Raw genomic sequence first — 17,389 nt, forward strand, 5'->3', positions numbered from 1 at the left:
TTGACTTTACTTATTTCATCAGTTCTTTTTTATTTGTCCCCAAATTGATTTCTTTATTAATGTATTTTTTCACCGAAAGTGAATACCAAATCGTAAGATTGGTATCATTGTCAGTGACAAGAAAAATATTACCACATTTGTATTAATTACGGTGGCTTTCCCATGTATAATATGAATATGAGCCAGTTCCGCTTAGAAAGTCCTCAGCTGAAGCTTCAGTTCTCTTAGGCAGAGAGCCCTCAAATACACAAGAGTATTAATTATGGGATTAACATCACTAGAAATGTAACTGACAATAGTAATTATAGATTGTTTTTGATGCCTATTAAAACATATAATATTATGATAATTAACTCAAAACGTGATACGCCCAACCAAAGGACAAGCAGTAAAATCGCTGAACACCAGTAGTTCAGTTCAAATCCCAGCGAACAGGCTGGCTGCATGGACAATTTTGTGATTTTTCCATTGTGTGTCATATATAGGCGCTATTTCATCTTAGGCAGTCCTCCATGAAGCCATCCATCTTTTGGCAGATAGCCCTCGAGCGCTTTATCGAATAAACCAAACCAAAAAGAAATATTTCAGCTTAACCACAGATATTAAATTTTAAATAGTCCTATTTGGTTCTTAGGCTATGGAATTATTTGAATGGACGTGAAGGAAGGATACCATAAAAACTGCACATATAATATTAATAGGATGTGAAAATAAATACATATATTGGCCTTTTTTAGTAAAATCCCGATCATAAGTATTAACTAATGAATTTAAAAATAAATGGTAATAAGTACCTAATTTAACATAGCTCATTAGTCCTTAGTCCTAAGTCCACTAGTGGCCGAGCATTAACATCACTGAACGCTAGTAGTTTGACCTGGAATTGAGTTTTCTCCATGTGTAATATGAATACGAGCCAGTTTTCTTTGAAAAGTCTTCCACGAAGACATCCCTTCCCATACAGAGATAGCCCTCCTTCGTCTTGGTCAATTAAACATAGTCGTAAATAATAAATTGTTTTTCCTCCGAATATAATAAATTGTTCTTCCTTTGTCCTTCATGAAAGTATAAGTTGTCTATCTTTATCTCAGCATCTAATTGTGTCATTTCAAATCTTGATCCAGAGAAAAATTCTTAATTCATTTTTCAAAATTGTTTGCATCACCGAGATCACTATCATATTTTTCCCCACCATCGCATGATGATAGCGATGATTTTATAAAAAGCTATTTACATTTTTCTTCTACTAACAATTATTTTTCATAAATATTTACTCTTACCTACTGAGAATTTTATTTCCCAACCGTCTCGAAACTTTATAACAGTAAAGTATTCATAATCAAATATCATTTGGACCCTTTTTATTAGCTATTACTTTCGGTAAAACGGAAGTATTTTGCTTAGGGTAAAAAATGCATCATATGATTTCATGTACTTTCATTACTTTATTTTATCAACAACAAAAAGCGATTTAATCTTATACGATATTATTTGTGAATGATTTTTATATCATGCCAAGAAAATTTCTCAATAGTTCTTTTTAGACAAGAAATTAGGAGGGTAAAATTAATTTTTCTTTAAAGAAAAGCACTTTGTCCTAATATTTCAATAATAAAATGTCCATACTTCACATTCACACAACTAAATGAATTTTGATACAAACATATAAATGATACATTAGTTTAAAATGGAATTACATGATCTGAACTCTTTCAAAAATCTCATTTTTATTTCAGAACACTTATTCAAAATGTATATTGAAGTAACTGTTTTATGAACTGTTATAGTAATTTTAAAAAATACAGTATTTTTAATCAATGCACATAGCTAAATAAAAATTATCTCAAATTTGTATTTCTACACTCATTGTAAGATACCTGTTTAAGTATTTATTCTATGCTAAAAGAAATTATTTGTAAATTAGGTGAGCTAAATTCTTTAAAAGTTATTCATGGGTTCCGTATAAATTACATTTACTTTCGTTTGAAGGCTTTTCAGTATTTTCCAGTGTCGGTATGAAAATCGTCCTCCGGTCAGCAGATGGTACGGCTAGATGTCAGGTTTTTATTTATGACCCTCCCATTGTAACATCTTTCTCTAACAATTGCTCTTTCCCTACTACCAATTAAGCGCAACAGGAGGTCGGGGAAATGACAGTACAGAATATTCCATCCTCAACGTTTTCGAGGCGGAAAATGTGATGCAAAAAAAATCTTCTAAAATGCTTTCGGATCCATCAAGAGGTGACAAAATAATCCGTGTGTGACGATTTGGAAAGCCATCTTTCAATAGAGAAAAATCCGTCGGTAACACTGAGAGGGTTACAAACATTGTGGAAATAAACATCAAATGAACTTTCTCAGTTTTAGACAATTCAATTTAAATGCAGTCAAAGTAAAGTAGCAGACGATAACACAGCAAAGGTAAAAATTTATTCTTACAAATATTTAAAAAAAAAAAAAAAAAACTGATGTGTGTACCACATGACTTCCTTGTATGGAATATTAAATTATACGCATTTTTTTTTCATTTCATTTAAACTTATTGAATTTAATTAAATCTACTTCATTGATAGCGCATAAACCACAATAGAATAAATGCACTCTTTAAAATTCACTGTATTTGTTTACCATAGCGACACTCTGGCACTAGGTTCACTTAGCAGTGCTACATTTCAAATTTATATCATCTTAAGAATTATCTAAGCATTGCCATATGTTCTATTCAAATGCTTTAATAAATCTAAAATGATGTATGAGAGAAATTAAGCAAGGAACAACAACAAAACAAAACAAAAAAAAATTTTTCACAGACGATTCAGTATTTCTCATTCAATTCTCACTTCGCAACAAGGCAAAGATACATAAAAACTCAAAATGTCTGCATTGAAAATTCTGAACTAAATCTTAAACACTTATTTCCTCGTTTGTTTATACATTTATTAATTATGGATTAAGCATGATTTAATTCGCAATAATAAAAGGCGTTATCTTTGTTATTTGTAAACCTTACTTTCTCTAGATTGGCAGCAAATCTACTATTCTGTTGTTTCAAATGTAAACAAGCAATGGCTGACATGACAAAAATTATTAGGCTTAGTGGCACTTAAACAACTTTTAAATTTTTTATAATTCTAAAAATATTGCATACAGATTTACTAAAGGCATAAAAATCTTAACCGGAAGATAAGAACAGCATAATTCAATCATTATTAAAGCAAAAAATGCACAATTTACAAACGTATAAGAATAAAAAAGCTGAAATCACTGAGCCGAGTAACAAAGTGGATCTATATATGTACATATATTATTTATATACATTTTGGTGCCGCCGATTGCAGCTAAAATACGAGGTGACATGTACATGTTGTAGCAGTACAAAATTTCAACGTTCTGAGGCTGCTTGTTTTTGAGTTATGCAAGATATATGCATACGCACAGACACCACGAAAAATTCTCTTTAGAATTTATTTTAAATTAGTTTTATAATTTTTATGAGGTAAAAGAGTCCTTATTCTGTCCTTACATACAGATGTCAAGCAAAAACATCATTAAATTGCATTCAATAGCGATGAAAATGGATATTTGCATTGAAATATGAAGCCTGAAACTTTTCGTGATTACAATACTTCTTTTTTACTTCGTACAAGAAAGTAAAAAAGGAAGAAAGAAAGAAATTTTAAAAAAGTTAAAAATTTGAATAATATCATCTATAATTTAAAAAAAAAAAGCTTTTCATATAGTATTAATAAATATTTATTACGCATCATTGAGGGAAAAAATTTCATATAATTAATTCTCCGTAAATATTTATTTTAAATTTAAGGTTGAAAATAGCTATGGCAATTCACTGTAACAAAAGTCTATAAACCATATTTGGCATTATTATCACTTTCAAAAAAAAGATGCAAAATTTCACAATGCAAAAATATGTAAATTCCTGTATATCTTAGAAACTTTAAATAAAAAACACTAATTTTTTGCAGGTATGCTTAGAACTACACCTACTTTCAGATGATGGTAAAAATTTTAGAGGTTATAATTCAAAATTTTTTCGAAAAATTTATAAAATTATTTTAAAATAGAAATTTTAAAAATAAAACATAAAAAATGGATGAATTTTATCTGGAGTGAACCTAAATTTCGAAATGGAAAAAGAAAAATAAAAAAAAGCTTAATAAAAAAGATATTAATAAATATATGCCAAATTCAATTAACATTGAGAAGCTAAAATTTTGAGAGCTAATTTTTTAAAAACTACTTGTACGATTTTTACAAAACTTGGCAGTCTGGCATAATTTGAATCGTAGAATCGAAATATGTAAAAAAATTGGTATGTTATTTCAGAAAAAGTCCGATTTTCCGTCAAAATACCTAGGTTAGAATAGTGCTATATATAAATCTAATATATATCATACGTCTCGCTTTCAAAACATCAAAAATGCAATTTAAATTTTGTCAATCGGCCCAGTAGAACGAGAGATATAAAACTGTCCCCCCCCTTTTTTTTGCGCAGTGTACCATTTTTTGTTATTATGTATATGAACATGTGTAACATTTTTTATGTTTGAAAATGTCTCTAGTCCATCAAAAACTGTGGCTGCAAGTGTATCTCCAGTTGTAACTACTACTGGAACTGTAACAACTGCATCACCAACTGTTGCTAGTGTAAGTTCACCAGTGGTTTCTTCACCCATTTCTGAAGGTAGTCAGAATGTTGCAAACATTCAGCTGCCCACAATGGCTGGTCCTCCTGGCACTAATAGTGGAACACCAACTACACAAAACGAAAATATTGGTACTCCTTCAGATCAAGGTGAAGGAGATGAAAGGTATGGTTAAGTATTTTTTTACTTCTGTGCTGTCAAAAAAAAAAAAAATTTCTATTTAGGATATAATTATTTTAATCCAGTAGTACTTTAGTAAAAACTAAAGATGAAAATGTTATAAGAAAAGTAATTTAATAGGAAAATTAATTAATTTGGTTGTTTCATGACTAATTTTGCTTATTAAATAATTCAAGATGATACATATGCATTGCTATAATTTTTAGCTCTTGAAAATATGAAAGGAGAAACATTAAATTTTAAACTTTATAACTTGAGTCTCCAAACCAATTTTCAAAAATTAAATCTTTTGTGTTTTCATTATTTATCCTTGAATTTTGAGAACTGAAATAAATTTGATTGAATCAATAATAATTAAATAATCAAAAATGAATAATAATTAATACAAATAAATAATTAATAGTAATCATAATAATAATTAAATAATTAACGTCTACTGAAATGGTTGTTAGGATTGTTTTATAAGTTTATAATTTAAATCCTTAGTACAGTCAAATACCGAAAATCCGCCAACTTCTGAAATTCGCGTTGCCTCTCAAAATACAAACATTTAGTTTAGAGGTTCCGGAAACCGCAACATTGAGTACGAAATATTGAAGAAAAAATGCTTACCGAATAATAATTAGAGTCGTAACAGAAATACCAAATTATTGACATCATGATAAATGTTTTTTGTCCTCTAATCTGCATCGAGGTAAGAAAGCAGAAGATTTACTCAACTCTTCTTTCAAGTTCACGATTCACATTGTTGTATTTTCTAAGCTTTGTTATTTCACGAGATTATTTAGTGCTGCCTTTTATTTATCTGGATATTTTGTGGATAAATTAACTCATGATTTTACTGCTTGCAACGCTGAAAAACGTAAATACGTTGCATTGACAGTAATACAAAAAGTGCAAATTCTGCAAGAGATAGGTGCATTTTATAGCAGAATCGTGTGGAATTGCGATACGATTGTGTATTATATACGGGAAAATAAAGAGAAGCTGTTGAAATTTTACAGCAACAGTGATTCTAACACCCAAATCCGAAACCGGAAATCTTTGCATGAGGCGAAATCGGCAAACCTCGATGCTGTGTATATATAATACAATGAATAATATAATCAATTTATATATGTAATAATAATTTAACGCATATGATAAGTTATTGCAATAATGTATATAATAATTTAATTAAATGTATCTAATATGCCTTATTTATTTTGCACTTTTAGTCTAACTATTATGATTTATCTTTTCTGTCCTGAAATCTGAAAAATTCTAGCTAACTTGTAATTTGTTAAATGTTACTTACAGTTATCTGAACAACTATATTATATAAATATTTTAAATGAAAATCTCTTCCAAAAGTTGTACTTTTATGTTAATATTTCTTTTTTATATTTAAAAACAAAATTCAATTTATTACATTTAATTTTTTTTTGCATTTAGCTTTAAATAGTTGTAAAATCAGTATTGTTTTATTTTAAAATTAGAGCTGAAGTAGATGATGAAGAAACAGATCCATCTAAGCCTATTGTTTTCAAAGATAAAAAAGAAGCCATAGAAGCATTTAAAGATCTATTAAAAGAAAAGGTAGTTTTATAAATGTTTGGAACTGTTTGTAAAGAAACATATTATGCTAATTTTATTTCCTTGTACAGTATAAAGTCCGTAATCTGAACGTCCATTATCCAGAATGATCTATAATCTGGACCTCAAAGCCACAAACTTACGCGTGCATGTAAGACGTTTACGCATGCATGTTTAATGCGCCTAAAGCGTTTACCCTTGCGCTTCCGATAGTGAAGAAAGTGACAGAGAGGTTATTGAAAATGAAAAAATTTCGATTGGCAAGTTAGTTGGTATTCTCGACATGACAATTACAGAATTTGAGCAGTGGAACTTTGTAACTGAACAAGAAATTATATCTGTTTATAGAATTAAAGAGAAAGTATTAGCGCAAAAAACGAAGCAACTTAAACAACTTGCATTGAAAGAAATGTTTAATAAAGAACTAAATATTAAGCTTTTTTTTTGGACATTTTGATACCTTTTAAATCATGATTGCTCTTTATTTCATAAATTACAGTTTCATATTTTTAATTGTATAATTTCTGCATGCCATCTTACCAGATTTAAATTCATGATCTATAATCCAAAAAACCCCTAATCCGGAATCGCCGAAGTCCCGACGAGTCTGGATTACAGACTTTGTACTGTACTTGCTCCATATTAAGTCTTTTATCTTGAAAAGAATATTTGGTAATGCACTTTTAGAGTTTTATTTAATTTTATTTTTATAAGAAGGGATTTTAAATAAACTTAAAAAAGTTAATTAACTAAAAAGTACTGATTTTGTTCTTATGGAAACGTATATGTCATAATTTTTTAAGCTTAATCTTTATTTATTTACATTGCTCATTATATTTAGCATTAAGAAAAGTATATTCTGTTAACTTCAATTATGTATTTATATGATTTATTTACTTCAGTTTTAAAAGCAAGAGATTGGTTCTGAAATAAATTTTATTGAGAAAGTAAGTGAATTTTTAAACATGATAACTAAATTAAAAATTGTATATTTAATCCTTATCTTTTGTTTTAGAATGTTCCAAGTAATGCAACATGGGAACAAGCATTAAAACTTATAGTTAATGATCCTCGCTATGGAACTCTGAAAAAGCTTAATGAAAAAAAACAAGCCTTTAATGCATATAAGACACAGAAAGGGAAAGAAGAAAAGGTATGCAAAGCATGTTTTAAAACTTAGTTAAAATTAAATATTGTTTAAGATCCTTTAAACTGTTTTGATTTCTTAAAAAAACAAAAAATCATACTTAAAGCTTTCATATGTGTATATATATATATAACAAAACAATTCTTTTTGAAAACAAAACACAAACATGGCTAGTATTTTTATGCATTGAGCTGCAAAAATTATCATTAAAGACATAAAGTAAGAAATTTAGAATTAATATTTCACAAAGACCAGAAATTGAAATTCATAATTAATAAATTTCAAATAATCATATAAATGCAACAAAGAATTTAAAAATGTTAAAACCAAAACATTTCAAACAAGCAAAACCCAACTTCAAAAAATTAATGAAATTTAAAGAAAAATGAATAAAGCAGAAGAGGAATTCACTCAACCTCAATGTCACTTCATCAGGGCGGAGTAACTTAATTAATTGAAATCTCTCTTCTACAAAAATCCTTGCTTTTCTGTATCCAGAATTAGCCGATGAACCATTTTAATGTATTTTAATTATAAATAGTTCACCCGAAAACAAGCATTAAAACATTGCTTTGGCCTTTCCCAAAGCAAGGAGAAAACAAAGTAAATTCTAATAGAATAATCTTAAATAAGGAGAATTTTACTCTTTTAAAAGAATTGGAAATGAAAGTGAAAAAAAAAACAAAATACTTCAGTGAAAAATTTTAAATCAAAATGTTTAAACAGATAATCCAATGAATTAAGATGCGAGTGAATTCGTAAAACATAGTTGAAAAAATCCTATTTAGAACACATAAAAAGTAATTAAGAACTTCCATCACTCTCATTAGACACTAGTCTAAAGAGGAGATACGAAACAGTAAGGTACGTACAGGTGTGCCATTTTGGCTTCATTAGCAAAACTAAAAAACTTTGGCTAGTCAAAGAAAAAGATTGCATATTAACCCGTTCTGGCACGCTACCTTTTAAAGTTGGAGTTTTGATTTAAAAAAAAAAAAAAAAAAAATCTGATGTGTACACCACATGACTTCCTTTTACAGAATATTAAATTATACACATTTTTTCTTGCAATTCGTTTAAACTTATTGGATTGAATTAAACCTACTTGGCCGACAGCACATAAACCACAATAGAATAAATGCATTCTTTAAAATTCACTTGTTTACCATAGCGACACTCTGGCGCTAGGTTCACTTAACAGTATTATATTTCATTCGTATTATAACTCAGAATGCACAAAATTTATATCATTTAAAGAATTATCTAATCGTTGCCACATGTTCTATTCAAATACTATAATAAAGATAGAACGATGTATAAAAAATTAAGCAAACAAAACAAAAAAAGAAACAGTTTTTCACAGACAATTTAGTATTTCTCATTCAATTAATTCAGTTCTCACTTCACGACAAGGCAAAAATACATAAAAACGTAAAATATTTGTATTAAAAATTATGAAGTAAATCTTAAACACTTATTTCCTCGAAAGAATTCCAGAAAGGATTAAGCATGATTTAATTCGCAATAATAAATGAAGGCATTATCTTTGTTGTTGCGAAGCTACGTTTCTCTAGATTGGCAACAAATCCACTACTCTGCTGTTTCAAATGTAAACAAGCAATGGCCACCATCAGAAAAATTATTAGGCTTAGCGGCACTTAAACAATTTTAAAATTGTTGATAATTGTAAAAATATTGCATACAGATTTACTAAAGGAATAAAAACCTTAACCGGAAGATAAGAACAACATAATTCAATCATTTTTAAAGCAAAAAATGTACAATTTACAAACATATGAAACAGAGTAGATATATATGTAAGATAAAATTATATGAATCAGAATTATAATATAACTATAAACATTAATTCTTCCTCTCTATTCTGAAATCGTAATAACTTATCTGCATTGCGTCATTCAAATTAATCATGCGATCTTACGTAACCGTTAATACCAGATGCCTTCTCGCCTTCGTTCTGCTAACTCCTCCGCCATGCTCCTCTTTCTTTGTTAGAATGTTATAACGTATTAAAGACAGTCGTATCTAATAATTCAATTACTGAATACTGCTCTAAAATAAAATAAAGATATGCTGCTAAAAGTGAAAAGTCCTGAGTCATCATTTTGCTCCGTGCTTCAATCATTATAGCTTCGTCAACCATCTGCCAGAACATGTAATGGAATAGAACTGAAAACATTACATATATATATAAATATATTTATATACGTTTGGCGCAGACGATTGCAACCAAAATACGAGGTGTATTTTGGTTGTTTTGTAGATTTGAGTAATAAATTTATAAAGTTAAATTTTAGTTTTTAAATTTTGTACTTTAAAATTACAGAAAAAAGTTATGTTAGAAAAGTAAAAAGTCTTATCGTCATGGGCTTCTCATGACAACTTTGAATATACATAAGACCATGCTAGTAACAGAATAGTAAAAATAAACCCTATAAAAAATCCATACTTTTAAAAGCGTTATAGGGTATAGACTACTCCAGATTTCTTTAACATACTATTAATGAATTTTAAAGAAATTTCATTACCTTTTAATATATTGATGAGAAATAGAATTTCTTCTTTTTATGTTTCTATTTCAGTGTAAACATTTTTAATTATGCTAATTTGGTTAAAAATAGCATTTGCAATAACTTTTTTAGATATGTTAGAATTCCAATTAATAAGTTTATTAGTAGAAATATTAAAATCTTTGTTTATCAAAAAGTTTAATTTTCTTTAGTTTACAAATACTTAAAACAAGATAAACTATTTCTGTTTGGTTTTATTGAACTTTAGACAATTTGGGTAATGTTGCTGTTTACGATGAGATTAAAATTGTTGAAAGTAAAATTGTCATCAATGTGTCTATAAGTATGTTGAAATTTACTGAAATTGTTATCAGTCTTTTAAGGAATTTAAATTCTTTAGAAAATAGAAATAGGTGACAAATATGAGTGGAATATGAACTTCCCATTGGAATCCCATGTGTTTGCAGGTAAAGAAAGTTTATATATATATATACACTCTTTTGCAAAAAAATCAAAGCACCAAGAAGGGCTTTAGCGATCGTGACAAAATTTGGTATGCAAAAACATCTTGATCGAACATGCAAATGATCAAAGCTTCAAGGCAAATCAGCAGGAATTGCGATCATCACATGCATTTCTGGTGTGCAATTCGCTAAGTATAAAACCAGTAACAGAGGCAGAAAATTTACCTCTTTTTTTTTTTTTTTTTTTTTTCTGCCATTGTAGTTCCGTAAAGAAGCAACTAAAGATGCCATTATGACGATATCGAAGACCTTACAGACAACTCAACGACTTCGAATAGGGTTGTGTTAACCCATTAACTACCAAAACTACAAGGAATGTTTCTTTTCTCATGAAAATAATAACAAATATTAAATTAGGCATTTATAACATAAATTTACATTGAACATTTTTAAAAAAAAATGCTCTTACCTGTGGAAAAAGCGAGTGTTGCGTTCGCGCAATGTCAGCGGAATAAGACTACGTATGTTTAGTGAGTAGGATTATACTTGTGTGATGTTTCTTTTGAGTGGAGCGCAGGATTACTTTTTAGCTGTATAACGCTTTCTAAATCTACAAATCACTTTACTTGTAATTTATTTAATATTAAAATATACATTGTATTTCTTTTACAAATACGGATTATTTCATTTGAAAGATTCAAGCATGAAAAGCTTGATTACAATCATGATGTAAAGCTACATTACATACTTTGCATCTATAAACAGTCTGGCTATGGTGTTCTTTACAACGAAGTCCTTTGTTATCAACGGACTCTACGATAAAATGTCTACCATCTCCATGCAATGGTTTTTGTATGCTGAATTTACTAGGTCTTCCTGTTGCTGATCTATTTCTGGCTAATTCTACACTCTCAATAGGAGTTTGCAAAATGAATAATGCATTCTCGCGTCTGAAATCTAAAAGAGTATATTTCCAGTAGTAAAAAATGGTGATATTTAGTAAGTTTAGATATGGTCTCACATCATATAATTTATGAGTATTGTCAATTTGACTATTGTCAAATGCAAATTCTGCCTCATATTCCTGTACTGCAAACGTGATATCAATTCTCGTACAACAGGAACAGAAATGTCCTTATCAAAAGACCAATACATTTTTTCTTGAGGTAAAGAATAATATCCTGTAAGCAATATTATTCCAATAAATCTTCTTTTTTTTTTTTTTTTTTTTTTTTTCTGAGCGTATATATTTGTCTGCTCAATGAGAAGAGAGTAAATGTCTAAACCAGAAAGAAAATCGAAAATCTGTGCACTAGTTTTACCTTGTATTTTGTCTTTTATAATTTCTCTTCTATCTCTTTCTTCATGTTTTTCCTGAGACATAACTAACAGTTCCTTTTTTATCCACTTCAAGATTTCAGTCTTCTGCTTTCTAAACTTTTCAGTATGACTATAAATGCTTTTAGAAGGCTGAAACGTACTTCTTACGTGAATTTCAACTTCTCCAGCAGTATCATTTGGTAAAATATCATTATCATTATTTAAAACATTGCCATTCCTTTCTTCTTCGTTACTAGCCTCTGCAATTTCTGGGGGAACAACAACAATATCAGTTTCATTCTGGTCATTATTAACATTATCATCATCTGTTTCTTCATCAAAAAATCTTCTTCTTCTAATGTAAGATACCTCGTTCTAGGCATTTTTAAACAACCAGAACATGAACCAAAACATCGAAAGGAATGAGTGAAAAAGGAGATTGACTAACCGTTTTCTGCTGACGTTGCGTCAACGCAACACCTGTTTTCCCTTCCTTTCGAACACAATCATAAACATCTGATTGATGTAATGTTCTGATAAACGGTGACCTTGACTAAAAATAGATCACTCATAAAGACGGTGATTCTTTCGTTAAATATTTTCAGCAAAAATACCCAGTCGACAATTTTGCTTAAAGTAGGAGATTAATTATTATAAACAAAATTATTGTTGAACGCAAGTATTTTTTACAGAAATAATCTTCTTAATATTCCCTACACAAAATCATCTGCTAGTATAAAATATCTTAGGTAGTTATATTTATATACGCATTTATTTTGACCGTTGCGTCAACGTAACACCAGCGGCTAATGGGTTAAGCTGGGTGGTCATACCGAGAAATAAGCCGCCACCTGCAGCGTACAGACATTGCTGTGCAAAGATGTTGATTGTAATGTTTGCTACAAGGAAATTGGCAATGAAATGAAGCCTCTGGAAGGCCAAGGATCACAAATGCGAGGTGAAATAGGACAATTGTTCGCCAGTCCGATGATGATACTAATTGTATCATTGTCGACTATTCATCGCACTACAGCCACATCTATACCTCCTGTGGTACCATCCACCATCTCATGCCGCTTGTTCTGAGGCAAGGTTATGCTCACAGAGGCTTTTAAGACGTTTGCCTTTGACCCCGCAACATCGGAGTCATCTGGAAGTGGTGTCGCTCTTTCTGCTGTTATGGCAACAAAAGAAAACCGTTGTTAGATACAACTTGCTCCAAATCAATATGTCTTGGGGGCTTCACTTACTATTTAGATCAGATAGTAAACTATTACCTCTCCCACCTGAAAAATCACAGAATAGTTGAAAGTTTGCTCACAGCTAGTGCCAGTCAAAGTATTGTCATTGTTCATGATTGTGCGATTCTCTGGCCAGCTGGTGTTAGGGAGTCTCAGTTAGTGGAGATATGACACACATGCTTTGGTCTCCAGTATTATATTTTCCATTTTTAAATTTTGTGTTTAAAAAAAATTGCTTGTGGTCCAAAACCATCTAGAGGTTGAAAATGGAATCAAATCATTTGTGTGTAGTTAGGTGGGGAAACTGAGTTAGAATTTAACTCATTGAATGATGTAGAAAAATTATTATGTCTCAAATCTAATTCATCAACTGAAAAATTTTTACATTATTTTGGCAGAAGCAAAATTGATTTTCTGGTTTGCAGCCCAACAGTCCTGGGCAGTTGATGACTTTTTTTTTTTTTTTTTTTTTTTTTTTTTTTAACGTAGGCTTTGTGGTCATTGATACAAAATTTTAAAACTCATTCTCTTTGTCCAATGTATAATGTTCATGAAAATTCTCCATAACCATTAGTTTGTATTTAGTTGCTGCTGAAAGAGGTGAAGGTATTGAATTACTCAAAGTCATTATGCTAAAATGAAATGCATGCAATTATTTGTTAGTGTTTTAGTCAGTCTTTCCTAATTTGTTGTTCATATGTTATGGCTGCTGTTTGTTTTGGGTGTATTTTAAATTTTACCTCCCCTCCTGCTATAATAATAAGCAAGCTAAGAAGCTGTGGCATGATAAGTTTTCAATTCTTATCTTTTCTCATTTTTATCCATGCCATATAATGTGCTATGCTAAAAATAATCTTCATTATTGACTGTTTTTATCTGCTAGGGCAAGTTTCTTGTCACAGTTTTTAATAAACAGTGAAGTTTCTATTGTATGCTTAAAATGCTATTTTAGGAAAAATTACGTGCAAATGAAACTTTTTTATGTCAGGTTTTAAAGTGTTTTTGCCTTTCGTATTTAGCATATACTACATTTTGTAAATTGTGTTATTTTCCCCTTAAAATATGTAGGTTTGTTTCGGTATCTTCCAACAAAATTTGGTTCATATCTTTTTTTTTTTTTTTTTTTTTTTTTTTTTTCCCTCCTGATTCCCAGAACTCCCCCTCCCTTTTAGTTAACAGTCTGAAATATAATGTCATTTTTAAATTTTGTTATGAAAGGATATTGTTACGAATTTTGTATAATGTAACATAAATGCATTTTAAAAAAAGCGAAGCTCTTCCAGAAAAACAAGTTTTACAGAGGCAAATCTATTTAACACTGAGGTAATTGGCTATATCGGTAAATTGGTGAATATTTTATTGACTGCCAAATGTTGCCAAATTTGGCTTGAAATCGCCAAGCTTGCTGACTTTTTATTCTGGTCCTTGAATAGCTGAAGTTGGCATGAATACCTGTGTAACTGTAACCTTATCTGGCCGTTATATGTAATTTTAACCATATATGCTTTCCGGTAAATTTGAGAAATTAAAGATACTAAAGATTTCTCAGCGGCCAGGGGAAAACTGTGTAAGACTGGAGAGAGCATCAGTTCCTAGTTCAGAGCTAACCTTGGACTACTGACAAATCGCCATAAGAGCTTCACTCTTTAAATGTGCTTTGCATTGAGTTGTATTTAGCTTTATTAGTAGTTTGAAATTGTAACCTCTGACTCTGCTCTGTCTTACTGAAAGGAGCTGTACAAGTGTTTTTGTAGAAAGTTCTAGAATTGTAAAATGTTTCTTTTGGGAAAATAAATTTTATCTAACTATCATCGGTTCTGTATGCATTCAGTCCATTACAAACCAGTGCAACAAATTTTAGTATCAGAAGTGGGATTGAATGTCAGTGACAAAAGCGATGGAGGAGAAACTATGACTGCTTTTGCTGCCTTCCAAGGAAAGATGGAAGGGTTTATCAAGTCTCTTCAACTAGAGATGAAAGCAGGCCTATAAAAGATGGAAGGGACCATCAGCTCCATTAAATAAAAGATTAAAGCAGGTCAAGAGGAAATGAAAAGAGAAATTTCTGCCATAATAAAAAATATGTTTGAGGCTGTGGAAGGTAGAATAGATAAAGTTGGAGAAATTCAAGAAAGAGGTACTGCTGCTATCACCAAGGAAGCTGATAGCTTGAAGAAATCCATAATGACAGGTGGAGAAATTCTGATGACTTTAAATTTGTATTTATGTCTTCCGGACCAGCCCCACTCTATGCTATTCAACATGTGATGGAAACGCTCTTAGCAAGTGTACAAGACTGAGTTCTTTGTAGTGGCAAATGCAAGTGGATTGGATTCCGAAACTAAGGCTTGTCATCTTGCCTCTTCACTGAGAGTAGATGCAGCAGATACCCTTCAAATTCTGTCCTAAAAACCACAGGCTGGACTTCGAAGCTTTATCCGGCATGTGTGAGCTGGGGTTTGAGAAGAAATGTTTAAAATGCTCTAGAAGGCTTCATCTGAAATCTCACCAACAGAAGCACATGAAAACAGAGGTCTCCACAGATGTTGAAGGGTTGTCACATCTTGCCTTTTAAGACTGAACAGAAATGAGAGAAATCTTTGCAGTACTTCATAGATAGCATTTGTGGTCCTGAGATACAGAAAGCTCAGTGAATGGCGGATATCAAGGTCTAAAAAGGGCTTTAGTGTATGCCATGAAATTTGAAGCAGCCTAGCAAGCAACCCATAAAGACCACCACCCAATCAGAGTTGCTCATGTTCAGGAACCAGTAGATCAAGTGACTGCCTGTCTGGACGATTTAACTATGCAAATCAATGTCTTGAGGAAGAATAGGGGTAACAACAAACCCACTGTAAAATGCTTGAACTGCAGTGGTGAAGTCCACTTACCTAGGAACTGCAGAATACCCCAAGGCATGAGAGCTAAGACTGCTCCCAGCAAAGAGCAGGAAAATTAATTAGTGGCCATCTTACAGGGGAAGGTTGCCAGGTATTCAGAAGTCCCATTTTAAAGCACTTTCGATTTCTGCAATCAGGGGCAGCAGTAATGGACTTTTCATCATGGAACATGTAAATGGAGTTTCTTGCAATATGACCATCGATACAGGAGCTGATGTTGCCATCCTATGGAAAGATCTGGTTCATCGACTGGAAAGTTAAACTCATCGGGATGCAGTCATGTATTACCCTCTAGACTGTGTCCAGTGATAAAATCCATATTGATAGAAAGTTAAATGTTAACATCACATTTGGGAGTGTCACCTCCGATCACACGGCACATTGTAGCAAATATTACTGACCCTTGCCTACTCGGATTAGACTTTCAAAGGAAGTACAAGTTTTCCTTGAGCTTTAAAAATAACAAACTGCATTCTGATGACATAACCATGTTCTTAATTAAAGATGAAGGGGTTAAATCAGTCCACCAAATAATATAATAACTGTAGACGATATCACAGTATAAGGAAGAATGGAATTTTTACTTTCTGAATCCATAGCTCGAAACAAAATTTTTGGTATCTAAGAATATCCTAAGAAGTATCCTAAGAATTTTAACAGCCCCAAGGGAGTGCTAATAGCCTCATCAACCTGTTGAAGACCATCATACCGTGTAAGAATTGCCAATTTAAGTGGTAAAGGGAAATTTATTAGGAAAGGTGAAGTCTTTGCAACATGTATTGCATTAAACAAACTGATAGTACTCCTGAATTTGTGTCTGAAAGTTTAACATCAGAGAATGCTCAACTAAGCAATGAATAGAGAAAAGTGGCAGAATGTGTCTCAGTACTCCAAAAAAAAAAAAAAAAAAAGATTTGGAGAAGAGAAATTTTTTATGAGAGGTGCCACAAGTCTTATCGATTTTTTTTTTTTCAGCCTATAACATTTTTAGTTAATATTTGTATAAATAAGATCACTAATATATACTGTATTATTAGTACTCAGTTATTATATTCAGCATTTGAGCCTATTTATCAATTTTAGAATTACTTTTACATACTCGAAAAAATAATAAAATATTTATGCAAAAATATTTTGTTTTAATAGGAAGAACAGCGTCTAAAAGCAAAAAAGGCAAAAGAAGAATTAGAGGTGTTCCTTCAAAACAGTGATAAAATGCATTCTTCCATTCGTTACAGGTTATATATGGATTTATCATTTTTATAAATATAGCCATGCTTTAAAAATATTATGTTTATATTCATCAGGTTTATTTTTCTTCTAATAATTTAAGTTTTTTTTGGGGGGGGCGGGTTAATTTGAGCAATG

At 30.8% G+C, this 17,389-nt stretch overlaps 1 protein-coding gene across 2 annotated transcripts in view; it reads left to right on the top strand.

The window, feature by feature from the left end:
* The window catches only part of Prp40 (pre-mRNA processing factor 40), a 149,441-nt gene that overhangs the window by 68,183 nt on the left and 63,869 nt on the right, over positions 1–17,389 (top strand). For both annotated transcript variants that reach the window (XM_085822344.1, XM_085822345.1), the window contains exons 9-12: positions 4,583–4,831; positions 6,325–6,424; positions 7,437–7,574; positions 17,168–17,259. In XM_085822344.1, the coding sequence (XP_085678470.1) occupies positions 4,583–4,831; positions 6,325–6,424; positions 7,437–7,574; positions 17,168–17,259 (579 nt within the window). The remainder of the gene's footprint in view (positions 1–4,582; positions 4,832–6,324; positions 6,425–7,436; positions 7,575–17,167; positions 17,260–17,389) is intronic.

Source organism: Stegodyphus dumicola, chromosome 8 (assembly GCF_044657685.1).
Source record: "Stegodyphus dumicola isolate Sdum_Otavi_A_Nest chromosome 8, ASM4465768v1".
Lineage (NCBI taxonomy): Eukaryota > Metazoa > Arthropoda > Arachnida > Araneae > Eresidae > Stegodyphus > Stegodyphus dumicola.